This window comes from Bactrocera latifrons, unplaced genomic scaffold (genome assembly GCF_001853355.1).
Source record: "Bactrocera latifrons isolate USDA-ARS-PBARC rearing strain unplaced genomic scaffold, ASM185335v1 scaffold_48, whole genome shotgun sequence".
Taxonomy (NCBI): domain Eukaryota; kingdom Metazoa; phylum Arthropoda; class Insecta; order Diptera; family Tephritidae; genus Bactrocera; species Bactrocera latifrons.
The window spans coordinates 66,000-86,933 of record NW_017537134.1 but is presented as its reverse complement, the minus strand read 5'-3'; the positions used below and the strand labels follow the sequence as shown (position 1 = coordinate 86,933).

At 34.9% G+C, this 20,934-nt stretch overlaps 1 protein-coding gene across 1 annotated transcript in view; it reads right to left on the bottom strand.

The window, feature by feature from the left end:
• Positions 1–20,934, bottom strand: part of LOC108973427 — a 56,732-nt gene that overhangs the window by 26,764 nt on the left and 9,034 nt on the right. The window contains exon 3 of the mRNA XM_018940685.1: positions 3,634–3,733. Within this exon, the coding sequence (XP_018796230.1) occupies positions 3,634–3,733 (100 nt within the window). The remainder of the gene's footprint in view (positions 1–3,633; positions 3,734–20,934) is intronic.

The following is a 20,934-nucleotide window of genomic DNA, read 5'->3' as shown; positions in this document are numbered from 1 at the left end:
CAGCAAGTCAGCTGCGCCTGGCTTACAAGAAACGCTGAAACGAATACAACACAAAACGAAACAAGGAATACATAGGTAACCGCTAGGCTTGAAGACGCCCGCGGTTATTACTATATAGGACTACACATCATACGATCAACTCTCTTCTTCTGCTGACAGCCATCGCGTGCACATCGAGTAACCACAGCACAATAACCACCACAAAAAAAAAAAAAAATTCAGAGAGATAAAAAAGGTTTATTTTTGTTCAGATAATTTTGATTTTTAATATGTTTTATGCATTTTCATTTTGCAAAGAAGCAACATTAATGAAAAACAAACTAATTAATTGATTATTTTCATAAAGTAAAAAGGCTCTTACGTTTATTAGTGCAGTAATGGCAAATGTGTTGAATGCAGGCATGTGTCATTTTACTTTTTATATCTCAAATTAATTGATTATTTTTACATATTTACTTTCATGAATTTGTATTTGCACACTTTCGAAACTATTTTTTTTTTCTATATAAATTTTAATTAAAATAAATTTTCGTGATTAGTTTTGAGTTTTTCAAGGCGGTTTTTGAAAGCTTTGTGAAGCTATTTCATATCCTAGTAATATTTTGGCTACTTTTCTCAAATAAATTGGTATCAAGTTCGTTTTTTTAAGCACCAGAAGGCGTGGTGCAGCCAGAGTGGGTTGCAATATACATATCTACTGATTTATCGGTAACTCAGTTTAAACAAAAAATTATCAGCTTAGACTTAAAGCTTGTAAGATAGGCAAATAATGCCAATTATAAGACACTTGACTCAACCCACCTACTATCGGCTATTTAACATTTGAAAGTTACAAAAATTAAATATTTTTTTATAACATAAAAGTTTTAAATATTTATTTTTGGCTAGTGATTTTTAAACAAAAAAAGTTTTGCCTCAAGTATTTTGAAGTTGGAAATAGATTAATTAAGTAACATTTTTGCTATATTTGAAACTCAATTTTAAATCTAGAAATGAAACGAAAAAGGTCTAGAGATCCAATTGATTTACACTCATTGCAATATTATTCAAATCGAATCTTCTCCCACCACTCTACCGGTATTAATACAGTGGTGCCGAGCAGTTACTTTATTACAATTTTTTACCAAAAAATTCCAACTTTTGGTGATGCCTTAAAACATGAAATATTTTTAATATTAAACGTGTGTATTACACAAAAATAAAAATTAGGTGTCTGTAAACAAAATGCTTTATTAAAAAGCACAAAAAATCAATTTCGCAATGAAAACGAAGTGACATCCCACCTTTTCAAAAACGCACATAATTCAAAATAATTTTAATATAATGAACGCAATTTAAAATCGTATTAAAGGAAATATAAATATATATGTTTGGTAGTTGGGCGCGCGCAAATTCAATTTCCAAGCTATAATTCGGTATGAAAGTAGTTGTGAAACGACTTCGACAAGAGCAGAAATCTATTAAATTTCGAGCGCCCACAAACGCTTGTGTTTGTAGATTTGTATGACAGCAAGTCAAAACAGTTTCGGCGGAAGTAGTCGTGAAATGCAATGAAATTTCCGCTATATAACAGCAGTGAAGTTGAGAGCCATGTTGAGAGAATTCGCTGCTGATGTAGATGAAGAAATGCCAAAGTCAAGTGCTGCTAGTGTATTCATGCCGCTGCCTCTTTAACCTTGCTTGTATAGACATACTCACTTACAGACACATTCCGTTTTTTTTTTTTTTTTTTTTGCCCACCTGCCACGCTTGCCATCACTGGTGTGTTTATCGCTGCAATTATTTTCAATTTCCCCACACCAAATAATCTAAGGCACAAGTTAGCGGCGAACTCACATACTTATATCTACCTAAATGTACATATGTATACATTATATATCGCTGAAAGTGAAGCACGAGCGTGGAAGGTGAAAGCAAAGATGCCACCTTCGCTCGCAGAATATTTCAACTATAACACATTAAAGTAAAGTCAATAGGCAGGGCAGCCACCATGGCGGATACGTTGCATAAATTCAAGCGCCCGGTATGCCAGCTGGCTGCAGAAAAATCACTGCGAGTCTTTGCTTGTGTGTACGTTTATAAAAGCTGACTTTGTTGCTACATCTGCTGGTGTGCCTGTGTAGATTAACATCACCATATCTTGTATGTGTATTTTAAATGAAAGTTGCCGTAGGTGAACTGCTATTGAATGTTTGCCTTTAAATTTGTTGGTTTGATCTCACTGTTTCCATTTTTAAAGCCTCTATATGAAAGAGCTTCGGTTTCAGGTTTGCTATTTCTGTCTTCTTTGCCTATTTGCTTTATCTGCCAAGCTGTTATCAGATTCGTTTTAATAGTTAAACTTGAGTGAATCATGGCAGGTGAATGCCACTAGGAAAGGTGACCTACTAAAGTAAAATGTGTTGAATTATATTCAAATTATGAATAAGCCACTAAAAAAAAATAGAACTCTCTAAAAAGTATTCTATTATAATATGTCATAATATGCTGTAAAGTCAGTACTGCTTCTGCATAATCAGTGTTCCTGGCATCCTTATAAAATTATCTATTTGTCATGTTTTATGAAGCTCCAATTCAAGCTGCACATAATGAATTAGTTTTGACCATTTAAAGTACCTTCGCTTTAAAAATCTATGTGCGTTGCTAATGCCGAAATTTTCAATTAACCATTACACATTCTCAAAATTACAATACTTTTTTTGGCAAAAAATATTTTATTTCAATTAAACTAGTCCAGTCAATGATTTATTTAGATTTTTTAAAATTGAAGGTTTACCAATACGTCAGTATATTATCGGCTTTGCTAATTGCCTTGAATTTATCAGTCGCTGTCTCTCGCCCTCCCCGACAATTCGACACATCATTTGATTCATAATTACATATTATATATGTGCATTGTACTACCCTCTGCTATGCTACAAAAAAACTTAGAAGGTATACATATAGTCACTTTTGCGTTTTTAATTATCAATCAATATATATAGCATCTGTTCCCAATTCAAACATTCCATGTTTTTCGTACTGTAAACATTCAGTGAAACATATTTTTCTGCGCTAAAATTTCCTACTGGGTCACTAGGCATTTGCATAGTGATAACCTAATATATTTTAGTAGGTGCCAATGATTTTGTTCCCTAACAGAAGTCTAATTTTATTAAAATGTGACTAGAAAAAATGTGAAAATTGCACAAAATCCAATTACAGACAATAAAAACAACAACTAAAGTGTTAATAAAATTCTCGAGCAGCCGATTAAATGATGTAATTTACAGCCTGAAGCAGAAATAATAAGGGGAAAATAAGTGTTTAGGGCTAAATTATATTTGAAGTGCAAATGAACGATTTGGTATGTAAGAGATGCAGAAAAGCAAGTATTTAATTAAAATCGAGGTATCCGAGGCGATGCATAGATTAAAAGATGGCAGACTAGAAGGGTTATATAAACAAATTCGAATTTAAGTAGATTGGAATAAATTAAATTCACTAAAATTGTGCGGAAATTCTCGACAAATGAATAAGACAGCGCGCTTCTTCGCTGTGTGCCTCACTGCCTCAACATAGTGCAATAATTGCCACAAAGTCAGATTGTTGAATGTAATTGTTTTTTGCGTTACGTAAATAATAGTGACTTACCGCCAACATAAATGTCAACATGAGTCCAATTAAGTTTTGTCGCGATGCTCTTTACAGCAAAGGAAATCGCTTCAAATGAGGGTAGAAAATTGCTAGATTCCTGGAAGTAGATAAAACAGAGATGTTAATGTGCTTGAATATATGTAAATGCTCAAGTATTGACGGGTATATATGTAAGTAAATTAGCTAATAAAAAACATGTAAATGGTTTGAGGCGAGATGTTTTGTATCGATTATAAACACCCCAACAAAGGCAAAAATAGATACAAAACAAAAATAGAAAATTTACCATTCAAACGATTTCTTCTTTCTTTGCCAGTTGTTTTGTTGTTGCTGAAGTCAATTGACTTTTATGCAGCACGAAAATTCATACACACTGGCCAGCATTGAAAAGTGATTGGTAAAATATGTAAATTTTATTTTCAAGTGGTTATTCCCGGGAATGAATTCTGATTACTTACAGATTTCTTAAGAAGATTGGCTACGTAGTATTTCGAAATTGTTTTAGCATGCAGAAAGGATGTGAAAAATCTCTTATTTTTGATTACCTCAATAAAGTGCTGTGAGAGTTTTACTTAAATTGCGGTGCTTCTTGGAGAAGTAGTAAAAGAATATAATACTTAAGGGGTCTAAAGCATAAAACGACAATATAGTTTTTGCAATCTAAGAATAATAGAACAAAATGTAGCACACGTTTAAATTGAATTCCAGTTTTGTTGTCAGTTCTTTGCTTTATCATCTTCGGCCGACACTTCTGTGGCTGCTATTATCACCTTGTCTCGCAATACAGGCCAAAATTTACAATAAATCTTAAAATGATTAATTAATTGGAGACAGTCGATTGTACTCCGGAGCCTTATAATAGCATTTGCAGCACTTGAACCTATTCACTTTCAATATTATCCAAAAGAAATTTATTTCTATTGTTTGACCGAAGTTCGGAGGTCATCAAAATAAGAGCGAGAATCTGCTTGACCCTCACCAGCACAATGTGGAGATGATGACAACTCATCAATATATATGTGTTATTAACTTATCAACATGAATGCAGTGTGATGATAAGAACAGTGTTACAGCCTTACCGCCATCATGTTCGTCCGCTTCAATCAGCATGGGGGAGAGCCACTTAATTTGAAACCTTTTTATGATAAAAAGGACAAAGTTGACTGCTGCTTTATTGGGTTGAACTCTCGTTATGGTCATATGTATTTTGGGGAGATATGTCACTTGGAGTTGAAAACGAACACACAGACACGTCTTCATGGTAGATTGTAAACTTACATTCGTATATGCATACGTCTATATTATATAACTATTAGGCATGGCTTATAAAATTTTTTTTTGTAATTAAATGAGTGTTCGAACGCAGCATTTGCATAAACTTGTAAATAAGTTCAATGGTGGTAAATGTAAATTTAAGGATTGTGCTATAAACACACTCCTAGTGCTTAGTATATCCCGTAACCTAATGAATTTTGTAGATTTTCAAAGGGATAATCAGTTACGCGCTTAATTACAGGAAAAGAAAATTCAAAATTCAGAATGTGGAATTGAAAAATATTTTCCAAAAATTTACCACAAAAAAATACAATTTTTAGTTGCTCAAAATATAGAGAAAGCGAAAAAGCCTGAAAATATGCGAGCAATATCGCAAGGAGCAACTCTTTCGCTGCCAACTACGACTGATCTGCCGAAGCACAGTCTTCAAGTCAGAGGTTTGGTGTGTTCGTTACCATATATCTATAAGTTGTAAGCTTTCGTTACGTTAGAGCGATGAGGGAAAGTGTGGAAATAAAATAAATGTAGAAGAAGTGGTTTGTTGGGTTCTTCCTTTTGCCGCTTTGCGTTACGTTCGCCTTTGTACAGCAGATTTGAGAGTGTGCAACTAAATTTTGGAACTCTGTTGCTATTGTGCCTCTTGACGAAGGTTCGCAAATTGAATTTACTACCCAGCTCTTCAGTTTCGTATACAAAACGCATGTGTATGTATGTGTGTTTGTGTGCCTTTTGAAGTTGATCTTGAAAGGTGTGACACTGTTGATTATAATTTACTGTATAACAGAATAAAACGTTGAACTTTTGACAGGAGATTAAAGCTTTTAGATACATACACACTTACAAACATACGAGTGTGTGTGTGTGAACTTTATTTATTTCGATAAGACTTCTGTCGTCTTTATAGAGAGTTGGTTACTACTTTAGTACTTTTGCAGTGTCATTCTTTTTTTTATATTTATTTATGCCTTTTTTGCTGTCAAGCGTTGCATGCAAGTGTCTAAAGTTTATTTGCAGATTTAAAGTTTTTATTCGTCTTTATTGTTTTTTTTTTTTCGGTTTTTAGGTGTTTGTCGGTGCGTATGAGTGACAGCTATTAAGTTGTCTTGCAATTGTCTGTCTGTCTGCCTGTCTGTTGGCCCGTTATGCACAGTTGCAAATTGTAAAAGTTTTGTCTGAATTTTATTGGGTTATTTAAATAATATTTACGCTCCAAATTGAATTAGAGTATTTGAAATAGAATTTCTCGTCTGGAATCAGCAAAAAGTGGACAACATGCGGACGTGCGACAGCGTTGAAATAATTGAGGCGGCATGAAGTTGCCTTTGACTGGGTAGTTGTTGTCAGTAAACGAATATTTCACATTTATCGGCGCATAAACTCTACAAGGCTTGAGGTACGATTTTGTGTATTAAAAGCTGTTCATCTGATGGCAGCAATACATTATATTCAAAATAGCTGGCAAACCACTTTAAGCTAAATAATTTGATTTATGTGTTCCTTTATCTTAAATTTTCTTTGCCTTAGAAACTTGGAAAAGTATTGCCACACAGATGAGCTCTCAAAAGTTTCTCATAAACCATCCATCGCGAGAAAACTTTTCAATATGGTGTCGATTTCATCAAATGGAAAATAAAATAATGCAACTAACTAACATTGCTAGTTGAGCATGCGATTACACTTCCCTTCTCTAAGTTGTGTAGTGGAATGAAGCAGCATATTTTTTCTGCGGGCACACAGACAAATGCCTGTCCTCGCAAATTTATGTACATATACCCATCTAAGTACAACAGCAAGTGATATAAAATAACTAAAGAATATTTCTGGTCAGCTGACTTGTTATTGATACCACATTTATACAACGCATCTGCTATTGTAAACGAATTCCTAAGTGCAGCAATAGTAACTACAATAAGTATGGAAGAAAAAGAAGAAGAGAAAAGTGCTATTGAGGGAAAGTAAACAAAAGAGGTGGTTGTGCACATGCACATGCGATGTGCTTTAACTGCTGGCAGTCAGTCACACTCGTCAACTATGCATGTGCGGATTTCTGTACCGGTTGGGATCTGCCACATGCGCGTATGCATTTCACTAAACGTTAAATCACACGCGCACATATGACCGAGTGTAAACTTATACATACATATATACATACTCATAGTAGGTGCCTGTGGTGACTTTTAAGTGCCGATGCATTTCACTCGTTAACATTTGAGTACAGTTAATGTATATATAAAGGCAGTGTAACTGTTTAATTCGCCGCAAATGCTTGTCTAAACTTTAACCTCAGAATTATGTTCGATAAAAATTTAAGAAACAAAAGTAATCGTATTAAAGTAGCCGAAAACAGCTTTTGCAATTCAAGTTAGAGCATATTACACTGAATCGTTTTAAGTGGGAGATTTGCCAAGGGAAGACGAAGAAAGACTTTTTTTTAATTTTCAAGCATTTTAAAACATATTCTCGCTCATAAATTGACATTCATTATAAGATCTATTTAGATTTCATTTGGTTTGAAAATATGTTTACTTAGGTGCATTAGCTCAAAGTGGATCTAGATTTGGTAGCCTATTAACGGATTATGGCAGAATTGTAAGGAAAACGAAGAAGACTAGTTATGGAAAATCATTTGTTCTGAGCACAAATAAATATATAATATTAAATATATAATATTAAATGAATAGGTACTAGCTACATCAATCTACTTTATTAAATTTTTAATATTTATATATAAAAATTACGTGTCACGTTCTTAGTGAAGCAACTTAGAAGATAGGATAGTCAAAACAATTCATAAACAAGAAGTACAGTGCAATCTGCATTAAATGGATCTATTAAGCGAACAACTCTAATTACTGGACAGAATATGGGATATTTCACTGTATATATTTTTAAACATACGCATATATTCACAATTCCAAAAAAAAAAATATAATGCAGTTGAACTTCCATCTCAAAGTGCTATAACTGGAAGTTTTCCATAACTCGAACTCTTTAATTAGCAATAGAAAACAAATTGCATGGAAATTTCCTGCCATAACTCGATATACTTAAACCAAATCTTAAGATCCATTTCCTCAATGTCTGTTTAGCAGCCATTTGTCAGTTAAGTTTTGGTATACTTAGCTTTAAGCTTTTGGAAATATAGTAGAACTGACAGATGCTGTTCATCTAACTGAGAAAATAGCCTTAAATTGTATACCATAGCAACGCGTGGACGGATCCACTAGTTTATAATAATATAATACCAGCTAATATAGAATAGAGTGGCTGTCTAATGACGCACTAAGCTAAATGTGAAAATAAGCTAATATATATATTTTTTAAATATGTAATTGTATATATACGTATATATGTATATACATCTTTCAAACCATTTTCATATTATTGACAACTTCGAAAGAGTTAAAAGATTTCACCATTAAAGCTTAAAAGTGTTTTCAGTTAATATGCCTTTAAATAATCAACATTTACTGTTCCCGTGCGTAGACAAAGTAAATGCGAAATTAAATATTTAATTCAGCAAAGGAATGCGCAACCATCTGTATATAAACTCACGCTGAGCAGTTACGTACGAGTTGTAGCGATTTCGGCGTACATGGCGTATACGTGACAGCGATGGCAGATAAACAATTGTAGACATTGCATTTATGTACGGATTAAATATATATGTATTATAGAAACAAATACGCTAATAGAACCGTCGTCATTTACAAGTTAATACACGAATTTAAGACTAAAAAAAAACTCTTACTTCTTAATGCGAACTGTTATTAACAGGTTCCTAGATTCCTGGAGGAATGGCTGTGCAATTAACTATCAGAGTTAACAGCTGCGCTTCACATTTGTGCTCAATACATTTTGCTATATAGTATGATATATCTTTACACCATAATTACACTTCAGAACTATGAAATTTGATTTCCGAAACCGCGTTCTATGTTGAGGATAAAGAGGTACAAAATGTGCTCTCAGTTCTATTATCTTTTTGATAAAAGTGTTTTGCTATTTGATAAAAGTATTTGCAGATTATATTACCCTGATATATAATGAAAAGTGGAAGTGTGCAAATTCAAAAAAGCTAAATTGGAAACATTTTTCTCTCACTTGTAGTGTTTTGCCTCATTACACACATAAAAATAAACGCTGAAGTAAACAAACAAACGCACAGTTTTTCCTCTCTCTTTCTCTGCTGGTTTTCACACTATTTGTCGGAATGCTTTCTACTCTTTTTTTTGCTATACTCACACAAATAGCCACGGCCATTTAACTAAAAATGTGCGCAACACAGCCAATTGACAGGTTTGTTTGCCGTTTGCAAATTGCTGTTGGTGCTGAATAGAAATTTGTATGACTGCGCACGATGAATTTGCGAGCAAATTAAAAAGAGAAATAGTCAATTTGTAATATTTTTTGCGATTTCCATCAGCGATTTTAGCGCTGACAGAAATGTTGATGTATAAGGTAGTATGTAAGTACAGTTTATTTTACGTGTGGGTATGCGAAGAGTAATGAAAAAGGAACCGGAACACGTAAGCTGTTGAGAAATTAGGGCATGAGAAGTTTGCATATTTATGATTTTTATACCCTGAGCAGGGTATATTAAGTTTGTCACGAAGTTTGTAATACCCAGAAGGAAGGGTCGAAAACCCTATAAAGTATATAATAGTTTGTCAAAAAAGTCTTGCGGTACTTTATTGAATTTTCAATTGTTCATAAAATTTTTTTGATGACTCATGCCCAGCTCTTTACCGATGCCACGGCTGCTACTATGCCGATCTCTTTCGACCAATTCAGCGTTTTTATCGCAATTTTCGACGACAGGCCTTCCGGAGCGTGGCGCATCTTCGACCACCTCTACGCCAGAACAAAAACGTTGAAACCATCGTTGTGCGGTGGAAATGGAAACTGTATCGGGTCCATAAACTGCACAAATTTTATTGGCGGCTTGAGACGCATTTTTGCCTTTGCCGTGGTAGTACTGTAAAATATGCCATATTTTCTCTTTATTTTGCTCCATGTTTGCGACGCTATAACTCACGAATGACTTAAAAGAAACGACAATCAATCAACACGTGTTAGCGCGTGAAATGAGCTTTCCAAAAAGGTATAGCAATGATGCAACGAATAAAACTAGAACTACGCGCTCTCAGCGCCAACTAGCGAAAATACCGCAAGACTTTTTTGACAAACAAATATATAAATGCTCAGTATGTCGAGCTGAGTCGATTTAGTCCCTAAATTTTTAAGATACCGATTTGAAATTTTACAAACATTATTTTCTCTTCAATTTCTCATTTGTCGGAACTGCTGATATCGTACCACTATAACATATAACTGCCATATAAACTGAACGATCGGAATAAAGTTTTTTTATGGACGACTTTCACATTTGACTATGTATTTCTCCAAAAGCTGGAACAGGTTATTTTCTAAGCCAACAATGTAATCTCCGAAGAAATTGTTGAAATCGGTTAACTATAGCATATAGCTGCCGTACAAACTGAACGATAGGAATCAAGGGCCTCTATGGAAAACTTTGGCATTTGACATGATATATGCACGAAATTTGGTATAGACAATTTTCTAAGGCAACAATGTAATTTCCCAGGAAATTGTTCAGATCGGTTAGCTATAGCATATAGCTGCCACACAAACTGAACACGTAGTTACTAACAGAAATGCACCTGTGAAGGGTATTTAGCTTCAGTGCAACCGAAGTTAAAGTTTTTTCTTGTTTTTAATTGTCTTTTTATCTTCCAATATAAAATTTTGTCGCCATCAAATAACACCATTCAGTATACTAGATAATATTTTTGGAAATATTTAAGAAAATGTCATAAATTAGATTTGGTTAAGAGTTGTGTTTGAATTATTTCCTGTCTTGTTAAATAGAATAAGTAACAGATTGACCCATTATTTTTTTCTTAATTCTTCCAATTAATTTTATATACGTATTCTGCGACTATACTTATGATGTTGAAGTTAACCGGAATGTCTACAACGCTACCTCACCTTTCTACGTATAAATTTCAGTCCTTAAATATGCTAAGAAATACCTGATAACTTCTCTGCAAACTTTTCAGCTCACAACAGCAATAGCAACACTTGAATGGAGCCCACTTAGAGGCCTTCAAGTGAACTCTGTACACACATGTGTTAATGCGCCTAGAAAAATGCTTATTGCATGGTCGCCGTTAGTTTGCTACATAATTACACCATTTATAACTGACACAGTGTAGGTGCATGATTTGTTGTTGCACCGGTTTTGCATTTAAATGACCTCAACACTTAACTGTGTGCGTGCTGCACATTTATTTTCCCTCGAACAGCTGGTCGCAATATGCGTAGCTGTGGGTCTGCGTATGTGTGTGTGTGTACAGCCATTTGTTTTATAATAAGTGGAAATAAATTGCAAACACGCATCGTGTGTGAAACGAATGACATAATGTCGCTACCACAAACTGCCATTTTCCATTTGCAAACGCTTTGCACATCACACCAATGCATACACAAATGTATGCGGAAACTTTGTATTATGAACAGTGCAGAGTCCAGTATGGAAATAGCTCAACTTTTAATTGGTTTAGAAGTTCTAAAAACCTCTCGGGTATAAGGGGAAAATACTCAAGTGCTCGCTTTTGATTTCGCGTGACAATATTCAATTGTGTTGGCTTCTAATTTTGAGGGTAGTGCATTGGTTGTGTTCATAGCACCAAACGCTGTTTAAATACAGTTCAAAAGCTAGCTGTAAACACATTTTTGGTAAAAGAAAACTATTATTCATTTATAAAGTGGTTTCCAGTCTACTTAATTCCCTACAGGGTTGCCTAAAATAACAAATATTGTACACATGTAGCACTTCTTTTCGACAGCCCTGTCATAAGCAGCTATTAAATTTGTTTACACTGTCTGCGTGCTCCATCACGGACGTGACAATGTAGTCATTACAGTCCGTGAATGTGTAATCTGACACGTGGCATCTGCGGAAATGATTTTTAAATGAAGGATAAATATTGTATATGTACCACACTCGCCCATCTCTTGCTTTCGGTTATTAAGTACAGCATTAATAAACTGTACTTAAATGGCATTAAAATAAGCTCCCAAGCAAAACTAACAATAATACAAAGCAAAGAAAAAAGGACTCTAACAAATAAAAAATATATAAATGATCAGCATGACTATTTGAAATGATTTAGCCATGTCGGCCTTTCTGTATATAGTCGAACTAATGACTCAGTTTTTGAGATATCGGAACCAGCTATAGCTAATAGCTGCCATACAAACTGCACGATCAAAATTAAGATTCGGTATGTAATATTTTTTTTTATTTAAAATGATATTATCAAGAAATTCGACATAGATTATGGCCTCGGCATAACTGCAGGGTTTGTCCGGAAAGTAATAAAACTGATTTTGTACCGCCTAGACTGTACTGGAAACCTGCGCGCACCGACTGGATTCGACAAAGGGCATTTCTAGCTAACGAATGAGCGGCTGGTCAGTTTTCTCCGAGCACGTACAGAGTCAAGACCAACATTTTAAATTCTGTGTGAAAATTGGTAAATTTACGACAGAGACGTTTCATATGAAAAAACAGCCTTACACAGATGTTGCTCTAGCAAGAAGTGGTGTGTTTCGGTGGCACCAGGCCTTTTTAGAGGGCCGGGAAGAGGTCGCCGATGAAGACCGTGCTGCCAGACCTGCGTCTTCGACAAGCGCCGCCAATGTGAGTCGTGTGAGCCAAGTTTTGAACTCGTCGACTAAGTGTTAGCTTATTTGCCCAGATGTTAAATTTATCAAAATCTGTGGTTCATGATATTGCGATGGAGCACTTGAACATGCGCAAGGTGTGCGCGAAGTTAATCCCAAAAATGTTCACTGACGAAATTGCGGCAAGTGAAAGGTCGCCAAGAAAACTTGAACATAAGTGAAAGTTATCCCCAATTTTTGAATAACGGTAGAACAGGAAAAACAGGAATAACGTAGTTGTTTCCTTGCATGAAAATGTCGATGAAAGGCAATTTGAGACGACAGAGAGGATCCAAGCAGCATGCACCTCGGCTCTCGAGGCTGTTCCGGAGAATGGCTTCCGTGACGCCTTCAATGCTTGGAAATCGCACTGGCAGCGCTGCATCGACACAGAAGGAGCCTTTGTTTCTTAAGTCTTTAAGGATTTGTGACGATAGGTGCAAAACTCTGATCACACATGCAAACTCACCTATTTCATAAATTTGCCATACGAACTAAATGATCAAAATCAAATTCTTGTTCAGAAACATCTTGCTCTGTGAAAAGTATTAAAGCTTCTGTGTAACCGAAATAAGCGATTTTTAATGGGGTAGGATTTGGATTTTATTATACATTTTTAGAGCACTTAAGGAAGACTACTTTACTTTCAAGAAAATGTGTCTACATAATTTCAAGATGATCAAGATACTTGGGTACGAGCAAAGTTATGACAATATTCGATTAATTTTAGTTTAACTTAGCCCCTTGTCGTGGTCACAAAGTGAAAACCTAAAGAAAGAAAAAGTATGTGGTCAAAATACAGGACATAATGCAAATACTTGCGTTGGTCCATCACTAGGAAAGATTCGATGATTTGCCAGTTAAACACGAAAAGGCATGAATGTCATTTACTTAAATTAATTTGTGAAAAGTGTATAAATTCAAAAGGCATTCGCTATTTGTTATCAGTAAAACATGTCAGCAATAAAAAGTGCAAGATATGGTGCCGACTCGCTACATCTATGAAGACTTTTTCTAGTTTTTTGATACAGAAGCAGATAATGAAGCAAACAAGAAGAACAATTCGCGAAAGATTCTCTACGGAAATAATTGCAATGGATACGAAGCAAATGAAATTTTCGGAGTAAGAAGGCAGCTAAGTTTTATTTAATTCTGAAAACACTGGTTATGAATTCAAAACGTTAAAAAAGCTAACCTATAGCTTCAAATCCTTCACCTAAATCATATGAAAACCTTGTGAAGCGACGATTAGATTAGATTCAATGTGAAATATGTCAAAATCAATTTCACGCACTTGAGCACAAGATAACAGACTTGTAACTTAGCTAACGTACTTATAAAGTTTGTAGAAAGCAATAAATAAAAAATAGTAAACTTTTTATTTCAAGCCTTAACTACTAAACTTAAGCAAACTGCACTGAGAGGTAACATCTGCTGGCTTAGCGCACAGCTGGACAAGTTCAATGATGAATAACCGAGGAAAGGAAAATCGAATTTTTATTATAAGCAAATATTTATGCTTGCATATGTGTTATATGTGTTATATGTGGCAGTATGGACATATGCAAAATATTTTCACCATCTGTATATCATTTGCATACACACAATTTCGCCTCCACTCGCTAGTACATTTCTTTAAACAACTATAAATTCTCTTCTTCTACTGCAAATGATTGCCAATATTTTGCAATTTGCTTTTTGATGCTGCTCGCTTTTAATTTCCCACAAATGCGCTGAGGTGCAGCATCATAAATATGGTGTTTATCTGCGTTGGTTGCTTGCAGTTCATTTACTCATAAGCGATTTTTCGCCAGCGCTTTAATTCGGATTTTAATTTTAAATTGTAGAAATAAGCTAAACGGAAGTAACCAGCAATACTAGCAGCTGATGTTAGACACAATTATCGTCAGGCGGATTTTAACGTAGGATTCAGTGGTGTGATGGCTGAAACTAAGCAATAGTCAGGTTTCAAGTTTGCAGAGTTGATACAACATGTTTATGGTATATACTAATAATTGTTTTTCTATCTATCTACATATATAAAACAATACAACAGACAATTCAAGTACTCAGTAAGCAATAGAGAGTACTGTTAACATATATTATTACGGTTTAAATGAACGAAAGGTCTATCCCTTAAACAATATAACTCTAAAATATTTGAGAACAACAATAACAGTTCTCTGTGACCCGCTAATACCACAGCAACTAAAACGTAGCAAAAATTCTATATAATTTTTGCTGTCCATAGCAAACAGTACCTGCATTGATCTCGCACAATATATTGGCACTTTCACATAAACCAGGAGCAACGCCCACTTTTCAGGATTTTAGCGAAACTTTTCACTCGCTCGGAAAATTTTTATTTTATATTATTTTGTTATTGTTTTTCACTTTTTTGTCTTATTCTTTTTATTTGTTTTTGTTTCCTCTTTTTTCACAAAAAAATTCTCATTTCTGCATTTTCCTTCTTCTAGTTCAGTCAACTTTGTTGGCATTTCTTCCATTTAGTTTGGTCGTCGAGAAGAAAGAAAGCATTCTCGTTACTCACGCGAGTGTTCAAAGCTATGTGGCTCTAGATTGTGAGCTTCTTTTCAAGAGCTGCGAATTTCACTATCGCATTTCACACACCAAAAGCAATAAAAAATTTGCTATTTTATTTATTATTTACCATCGACAAAATGCTATTGAATTGCACCGAATCATTTATTTCCCGCTGCGCGCCCAGCTGCTGCAAGAAGCTTGGCGCTTTTCTTCGAAAGCTGTTTTATTTCTTGATTTTGCGCTACCATCTTAAAGCTGCGCAATAATAGTTTGGTGTCGCCTGCCACTTAAAGAGTGTCACTGTGGGACGGAAATCTTGCACTTGTAGCAAGAGAGTGTAATGGCATAACTGTTGTGCAGAAATTTGTTCGCTTGAAAACTTGCAACGAGTGCAAACATTTGCATTTGGCCGGAATTTACGAAATTTGCAAAATTTGGAAAGTGGCGCATTGTGAGTTGCGTGTGTTTGTGTTGCTGAAATTAAATTTAGCGCCAGCGGCCAAAGCTAATACCTTCTATTATGCAAAATGTAATGACAGCGGTTGTTTGTATACTCGGGAGTCTGGGTGTGGCAGCACTAAGGACGTTTCTCCTTTATTTCAACTTTCCGTCGAGACTCTGCGCCGTTTTACCATTGTGCGTTGTTGCTTAACGCTGCGCAAACTTTCACATTTGATGTGATTTCTGGGTCACCAAATCGACCATTCACACAGGTAGCGGATACCCAAAGCATTTCGCTATGTATTTCCTCTTGGCCTCTTTTTCCTCGTCCCCTTTCGTATTCTCTTGCACTTAATTTGCTTATATTTTGAGTTTCATAATTTTCAGAGCATTTTCGCTGCATAGGCAGTGATTGGAGTGGCGAATCAGGGTAACTTGACTGCTGGGATTGTTTCGAAAGTTACAACAACACTTTATATTGTTGGTATGTTTAGAGATACAAAATGAAAAAATAAATAAATCAAGAAAAATTTTAACTTCGGTTACGCCGAAACTTCACATATACATAAAATTTCTTACAAGAACTCAATTCCGATCGCTCAGTTTGCATGTCAGCTTATGATATAGTGATCCAATATCAGCGATTCCGGCAATTGAACAGATACTTAGGAAGAAAAGAACATTTACAAAGGTTCAGATTGATATCTTAAAAACTGAAGGACTAATTCGCGTATATGCAGACAGACGTTTCCTTTTGGGTATTACAGCATTGGAAAACTTAGTATGAACTGTTCAATGTATAAATTATATTAAATTTATTATTTACAACTTATTTTTTTTTTTAACATATCTGGAATGAACTCCTCTTATTTCCGTATACTAAAAAGTTATTTTCCTTCAGTTCAATATTTTTCATATTTGAAAGAGCATTCAAGCGTACCAGCGCTATTTGTCGATATATCCAAGCAATAATATATTGGCATGGGTCTCTTGTTTGCCAGCCTCAAATTTTAAAACTTGATTATGAAATGTATTCCAAAAAATGAGGCATAGTACATGCAAGCTTAATCAACAAGAAAGTTCAAATTCTAATAAGAATACAACCCGCGAAACGGCAGTAGAAAATTTGGTATACATATGTAATTAGTTCTAAATCAGTACGATATAAAAACTGAAAAGCATGAATTTGACATATCAGAAAGAAAATTCTTAGAGAGATGTCTCCGCCCTCAAAGTTGCCTATTGGAAGTTAAGAGCTATTAATCATCTCTATTGTCTTTAAATATCGAAAGAAGATTAAAAAGAAATCAGAAAATTCCCTAAAACATCCTATGAGCTACATATTGTTGCTTTATTTTGTAATCTTTATAACTTTATCCCACAATCATGATATTTAATGGCAGTAGCCAGATGGCCTTCATAAAATAATGATAAATGAAACACATATTTTTTTATATTTATTTATTATGTATGCAGCAGGCATGAGAAAGTCTTATTTACCTACTAAAATATATTTTATGGCAGATAACTGCTTTATTACAATCGTTTAAAACAATAATTTTCCCCTTTCCAAATACGAAATTGCGGCAACACATTGCCATATGTAAGCAAGGCAAATGCATGCACAATAAGAGACGATTTAAATTTGATGCAAACAGCTGGCTGTTATGTCAATTTAACTGTCATTTATGAATATTTAAGTGCTATTCAAGAAGCTGCAATGCGAGACATGACCTGTCTTAATGGGCAAGCGGTTGTGAGGCGAGCAATAGGCAAAACAAACAAGAAATAAGATAATCATAAAAAGAGGCGTATTAAAGAGCAACAATAAAAACACACCACACGTGTATTATAATTGCAAATACATTTGTGTACAGATGCATTTGCATAGCTGTGCATAAAACAACAGTTAACAGCAACAACACAGTAAACTTGTGTGTGCTTTCTGGCGGCCTACACAGCGTATACGTAATTTTCGATTTCCGATTTTGGCACGTACGCAGCGAGGAGTAAGCAGGCGGCAACAAGAACAAAACAATGTGTGCAAAATCGTATTTACATACGAGTTTGTGCCACACATGCCCACAGCAAGGTCACACCGGAAACAGGTGTTGGTGAATGAATTTGATAAATTTCCAATTCAAAAGGGAAAATCAACCGCTGGGCATTGCAATGGGTCAAATTGACAATCCGACAGTTGGGCAAAGCTGTCAGTTTCGCATTCTAAATTGAAATAACATACATACAAACTGATTTAAGGCTTTCATGAGCAATGAAATGCGTCGCAATGAATGGGAATAGACGTAGGAGCTAGATAGATGACAAGATACGAGCGTACCGTTTGGGCAGCAGTTGGCAGCATTTAAGCCGCCCATTACATGCCATTGTTTCGATATTAGGGAGTGGATGCGTTACGTTGATATGCATATCACAGTTATTTTGTTATATAATATGTGGGCAAATGAGCGCTCTTGCATTTCCGTTCACATACTGAGTTAATGAAGTTACGGCATAAATTGTTTTAGCTGATTGAGTATTGTTTATGAATTGCGTATGCTATTAACGATGTAGCAACTGTTCCGATTACTTTGAAAATAATAATAATTCAATAAATGGTTTCTAAATATTAATATATAACAATATAACGACATAATCGGATATATGTGCCATGAATGCTGAAGATATTGAAAGTAGCTTCAATGGATTGGAATGAATTTTAGCGGAAAGAGGAATGTTTTCTAACAAAATTTTGATCTAACAGCCTTTTGAAACCGAAACTCTAAATTTTCGTTCTTTTTAGTTCTTTCGCTGACATTTTTGTTGAGAACAAATTTTAAATTCTAATACCTCTCAACCAAAAACTGTAACTAGTTATTTAGTTATTAAAAATATTTCCAATAACACACAATTCAGAGATTATGTATGTCCGTTTGACAGCAAGATTTTGTAGAATAGTTTTCAGCGCAATGCCTGTAATAGTTTGTAGCATACTTTTCAGCGTACATTTATATTCAAAAATATTGAAATCAAGGTTCAAAAATCCTTATCATGCTTAATATTTTCATACAAATTGCAACTAATATAGAAATGCGTAAACCGCCGCTTTAACGTTTAAGCTTTTCATTGAAAGTAAATGCACCTCTGCATTCGATGAGAATTAAATTTTCATTCGAAAAGAAATGAAGCTTAAATTTCAACTCAAGTGTTGCCTTAGCTCATCAAAAGAAAGAAAATTAAACCACGAGTAAGCAAAGTTTCTGGCAATGAAAATTTCTTGCAACATTTACTATTGCCTGCGAACATAAAAGCTTAATCAATCTTACTTGCGGGTACATAAATCGCCCAATTGCAAGTGCACTGCACATAAAACCATAAAGCGAGTGCACAATAAAGCTGATTTAATGTCGAAGGGGTTTATACTGGATGGATCGCTGTCTGGATGTTTGGCTTGTTGCGCGCTGCTCTTGCGCTCGATTTAAAGTTGTGATTTTTATGGCAATTACTGAAGCAAAGTTAGTTATTCGCTCGTACGCTATCTGCTTATTGCCATAAATTTAGCATAAATTTAAAAACTAAACAACAACAAAAAGTAATTTTCGCTTCAAATTGCAACTGAGGAAATTGTGGCATTTCAAAATACGAGAAAGTACAGAAATACGAATTAAGTTTGTTTGTTGTTTAAGTTTGCAAAGCGATACTAGATGTGCACACACATATATGCGTGCAAACAAATGACTGTTCTCGCCTCGCTTAGAGTCAATTTGAGTTGCTCTTCCTGTGTGCAGTTTGAAGTGTGCTGAATGAGCAGTTGCATTTATGCCGTGAAAAGTTAGATGAAGCCAACAGTGTACATATGCGAAATGATAATGGCACACAGCTTACAGAAAAAAAAAATAAAATTTCTTTGGAGAAATCGCAATGACAACGCTTAGTTTCTGAAATGCGCCTGTCGCATTCAAATCTGTTTACATTAACCGCATTGGCCGTGTATGATTTCCAATGCCAATAGCATTTTTCGCTAGCAAAATGCATGTAAGGATATGAATCAACAAGCGAAATCCCTTGAGCAATATGTGATTACAATGAATGTTCCGCATACGCACTGTCGCACCAGCAGTGCAAGTTGTTTACATGTGGTCACAATTGCATTACGCCACGCTGATTGCGGGATGTACGGCAGCTCACTTCTTTCTGGATAAAAATATGTTACTTTACGTAAGGTTATATGCTAAAAAATAAATGAAAGTCCACTGGACTAGCATGTGCGTGATATTATTAGTTACGTATACGCAGTGTATGCCGTGTAAAATGCTGTGCTTAGTTCTGATTTTTTAAGTGGATATCTGACATATTTTTTTCTGCTGAATATAATAAAGACACGATATCGATTGAAAAAAAAATTAAGTTTTCTCTTTCAATAGAAGTGAATATTGGGACAATAAATGTGAATATTAAGAATAAAAACAGGTATCTTAGAGCTTAAAGTCTTAAATATGAAAAAAAAAATTATAAAATAACTGCCATCGTGATGATGTTTATACTATTTGATGCGTATTATTTATAACTTTGAAAATGCAGAAAAGCGTTTTTCCACTGTTAAATTTCTTCTCCCACTTGCTAACAAATTAAATGCAATAAATAAAGTGGTTACGAATTATTCATTTATATGAATAAATAAGCGCATAAATCACCATACCAACTCCACAAAATACAAAAAAAAAAAATCAATAAAAAGAAACTTTTAAGATTTTCAGTTTGTTTATAGCCATCAGCCGTTGAGTAGATTTGCAGAGGTGCAAAACACAATAAAAATAACGGAAGAATTTAAGCAAAACAGGAGCAAAAACTACACTCCGCTTGACTGCAACTCATTGTTCTTCGACAAAAGCACAATGAATGTGTTGAGCAAAGCAAAACAAAACTTGTCGAAAGTGTGCACGAGTGCCGTTGTTGCACTTGTTCGGCCAATAAGTGGTCTTCCATTTTGTATGAATCATAACGAGCAGAGAGCTGGATGATGGTGAGGCTAGTGCGAAGTGAACTGCAGCTTGCCGATCTGTGTTGTACATATGGACTGCTGCAGCTATGAGTCTGGTGTGTAGGTGTATAGCTAAAACTCTTTTAAGCACAAGCAAACCGCATTTTACATCAGAGAAGCATGCTGTTGTGTGCTTTCCGTTTATAAGTGATATGCTCATTTTCATTTCGACATTTGCTGCAACGATTGCAGCAGGTGATGGTTATGGCAGGCAATTAGGCATTAAGTGAGTGGAATTATTAGAAATT